This window comes from Arachis duranensis, chromosome 2 (genome assembly GCF_000817695.3).
Source record: "Arachis duranensis cultivar V14167 chromosome 2, aradu.V14167.gnm2.J7QH, whole genome shotgun sequence".
Taxonomy (NCBI): domain Eukaryota; kingdom Viridiplantae; phylum Streptophyta; class Magnoliopsida; order Fabales; family Fabaceae; genus Arachis; species Arachis duranensis.
Window position 1 is genome coordinate 21,559,797 of NC_029773.3, and position 3,919 is coordinate 21,563,715.

General features: G+C 40.9%; 2 protein-coding genes across 2 annotated transcripts in view; one reads left to right on the forward strand and one right to left on the reverse strand.

The window, feature by feature from the left end:
- LOC107473959 (pentatricopeptide repeat-containing protein At3g18020-like) overlaps positions 1-3,919 on the reverse strand; it is a 39,787-nt gene that overhangs the window by 10,204 nt on the left and 25,664 nt on the right. The window lies entirely within an intron of this gene.
- LOC107473964 (pentatricopeptide repeat-containing protein At3g18020) overlaps positions 7-3,919 on the forward strand; it is a 6,663-nt gene continuing 2,750 nt past the window's right edge. The window contains 2 exon segments of the mRNA XM_052257779.1: positions 7-280; positions 2,027-3,917. Of these exon segments, the coding sequence (XP_052113739.1) occupies positions 2,262-3,917 (1,656 nt within the window). The 5' untranslated portion in view covers positions 7-280; positions 2,027-2,261.

The window sequence follows — 3,919 nt, forward strand, 5'->3', positions numbered from 1 at the left end:
CCTCTGCCGTCTGCCGTTCGTCGCCGTTCTCCGCCGGTCGCCTGCGTTCTCCTTCGTCTGCTCGGCTTCGCGCACAGACGCACGTCGCTCTCTACTCTCTGCTTTGCCTCTCCTTACTTTCGCATTCTCGCTCTCTGTTCTGCTTTGATGCACGTCGAATCTCTGCCGTCCGCCGCGCTGCCGTCGTTCGTTCGTCCATAGCCGCACACGTCCAGACGTCCCTGCACGACTGCGCCGTTTCCCTGCCTGCACAACTGCGCTGCTTCTCCGCTCCATTCAGGTATGGTTTTTAAAAACAATTTCATAGTTGTTACTTGAGTTTCTTGCTGACTTACTGCATTTTTAGTTGTTAGTTGTTACTGACTTAAATTTTTTAGTTGTTCTGTGATAGTCTGAACTCTGCTTGTCTGAATTCTGATAATTGTTAATTCATTTTTCATAATTGTAATTTGCAAGGGAAAAAAGGTTGAATTTATTTTAGTTCTGTTGGAGAATGATGTTGATTCATGTCACTGAAAGCTATTGCAGTTGCAATTTTAGCAAATTACAGTGTTACTGTATGTGTTCTAGAACTTGTTATAATTGTAGTACTATTTTAACTTATTATGTGTTTTGAGGTTGAAATTGTTAATTTTGAATGCCTATATTTGAGTAAATATATATTATATATTATATACATATTTTTAAAAAAAATCATAATAGGTAAACTTGTGTATGAGTCTATGAGTCGAGTCTAGGTCAGTTCCACGAGTATATTTATACTCGCGTGTTTGATAACCTTGCTTATATCAACCCTTGGAAAAAGAATATCAAAGCTTGTATACGGTGTACTGGTTCTTTCTATTTTTTTATTTTTTTTTATTTTATTATTTTCCTGAAGGAGAAAATTGATTTAGGTTGCTTGGTGAAGTTTCTGTTATGAATTTCTACTTCCTGATATGTTTCTAATTATCAATGTATTTGGACTTGAAATATCAGTAGTGGTTCTACAATCAATTTCGATTAGATCTATGTAGGGATTGGCTTCATATTGGCATACTTGGGGAACTTTTACCCCGTGAAGATTAAAGAATGCTCTGCTTGATAAAAGGCATACACTGAGTTTGAATTCGTAGTAAAATCTGTAAAGAATGATTAAAGGCCCGGTTTTCACCCGGTATAATTGTGGCTATAAAGTGTTTAGGTTTCATTGTATCTCGGACCAGGTTAGGGTCTAAAAAATAGGCCTGGTAGGCTGGTACATATTTAGGGCCGGGCCTACCTGGGTTAGGACAAACCCGGTTTTACCCGGCCCATATACACCCTTGGCCTAATCTAGGTAAGTCCCATCTAATGTCTCTATCTTTGTAATATTTCCCTTCATGACTACTAGTCCAATAAATCTTTTTGCTACTGATATTTCCTCCACTCTATTTGTAAATCCCGTTAACCTTGTCAGCCTTAGTTGCTGCAGTTCCCTGTACTTAGTTGCTTACTTTAAGTATGAAAACTTTGTCCTTGAACCCCAATATGAATAACTCTTAGGATCAATCTGCATCCAAAATAGTGATGAACATATATCAGTTAATTAGTTAAGAGATACTGCAAAAAAGCAATAGTATGATACGATTCATTAATTAACTGATTAACCTACCGTAAAAGAAAGTTGCTCCAAGGCAGGGCATAATTTCAAGGAGGAGACTAAGGCATTGATGCTCTTCAGCTCTTTTCATCCTTATGGCTTCTTGGCCAACACTGCTCCTTTAATTCGTAGAGTATGAAGTTACCACTTGAAGGAGAAGTTGATGGCCATATAAGTGCCCACAATAAAACCATTTGGACTTAAAAAAGTTGGTTTTATTTGACTAACATCACCTTAATGCTGGATTACTGAGTATGGTTCAGTGGTTCAGAAATTGGGTTTTCTCAATTCCTGAAATTAAGGAATTGTTCTTTCATTTTAGTTGAATTGTTCTTGCAATTGTAGCCTTTTAAGTTTTAGTATGCATGATTAGTAACTTTCATTGATAAATCTGAAATTTTGCAGATCTACAGTAAGAAAAATTGGACAGCTGTAGACATATACTCACCATTGAGAAAAGATGTCAGGTGGGTTAACCTGGAGGCACCATGCCGTAATTCAAGCTTTGTTGTCACGAGGTCCACTCAGAGAACGATTTGCACTCAATGTTCAAGGAACTCACTAAGAAATGCAGACAAGGACACATACAAAGAAGGGTGTTTATGATGAAAATTCATGTGCAGTTTTTTATTAATTTCACATGAAGTTAGTACAGAACCTGTTCGACCAAATGCCCCAAAGGAGCCTCTGTCCATTGGCTCATCGCGTGTCAATGCAATGCAATCACGCACCACTCATCCATAGTAAATCCAAACCCTTCTTCGTTCTCCCCTCTCTTCCATTCTCAACCACCATCCACAACCACACCATTCAACATGGACAACACCACCACACCACCACCACCTTCCACAACCGCAACCTTGCCGCCATCATCCACTCCTTCTGTGACGCCCACCGTTTCGATGAAGCCCACAACATCTTCTCCCTCTTCCTCTCCTCCGGCTTCCTCCCTGACCACCGCACCTCCAACGTTCTCCTCTCCCGCCTCCTCCCCTCTCGAACCCCGCACCGAACCTGGGCTTGTGCCCTTTCTTTGATCCAAGCTAACCACGGCTTTGTTCCCTCCATTGTCACCTATCACCGCTTAATGGATCACTTTTGCAGGTTCGGTCAACCCCAACAAGCTCACATACTGTTCTTCGACATGAAGGGTAGAGGGCATTGCCCCAATGTGGTTTCTTATACTACTCTCATTAATGGGTACTGCTTAATTGGTGGAATTGGTGATGCCCGCAAGGTGTTTGATGAAATGCTTGATAGTGGTATTGCGGCAAATTCTTTGACTTATAGTGTTTTAGTCGGCGGGTTTCTTAGGAAGAAGGATATAGAAGGAGCAAAGGGAATGATGTGCCAGTTATGGGAGAAGATGAGGGTTGAAAGGAAGGCTTCGATGAAGACGGCAGCCTTCGCGAATCTGGTTGATTCTCTGTGTAGGGGAGGGTTCTTCAATGAATTGTTTAGGATAGCCGAGGAGTTTGCATTAGGGGGCAGTTTGTGTGAGGAGGTTGCATATGGACAGATGATAGATTCACTCTGCAAGGTTGGGAGGTATCATGCGGCTGCTAGGATTGTGTATATAATGAGGAAGAGAGGATTAGTTCCGAGTGTAGCATGTTATAATTATATTATACATGGGCTTAGCAAGGATGGTGATTGTATGAGAGCTTATCAGTTATTAGAGGAAGCTGAATTCGGATTCTTGCTTTCTGAGCATACCTACAAGGTGTTGGTGGAAGCTCTTTGCCAAGTGCTGGATGTGGACAAGGCAAGGAAAGTTCTTGAACACATGCTAAGTAGGGAAGGCGTCAACAAGACTAGGATTTACAACACCTATTTAAGAGCTCTTTGTATTGTGAATAATCCAACAGAACTCTTGAATGTGCTTGTGCTCATACTTCAAAGCCAGTGTCATGCAGATGTGATCACACTTAACACAGTTATCAATGGATTTTGCAAGGTGGGGAGGATTGATGAAGCTCTAACGGTATTACAGGACATGTTGAGTGGTAAATTTTCCGCTCCCAATGTTGTGACCTTCACTACTATAATTTCTGGTTTATTGGACACTGCAAAAATTGATGAAGCTGTTGAGTTGCTCCATAAAGTAATGCCTGAAAATGGTGTAAGACCGAGTGTTGCGACATATAATGCTTTTCTCCGAGGCCTATTCAAACTAAAGAGGCCAAATGATGCATTGAGGGCCTTCAATAATATGGCAAGTAATGGCATTACTGCAGATAGTACCACTTATACTGTTGTGGTAGATGGTCTATGTGAATCTAACCAAATAGATGAAGC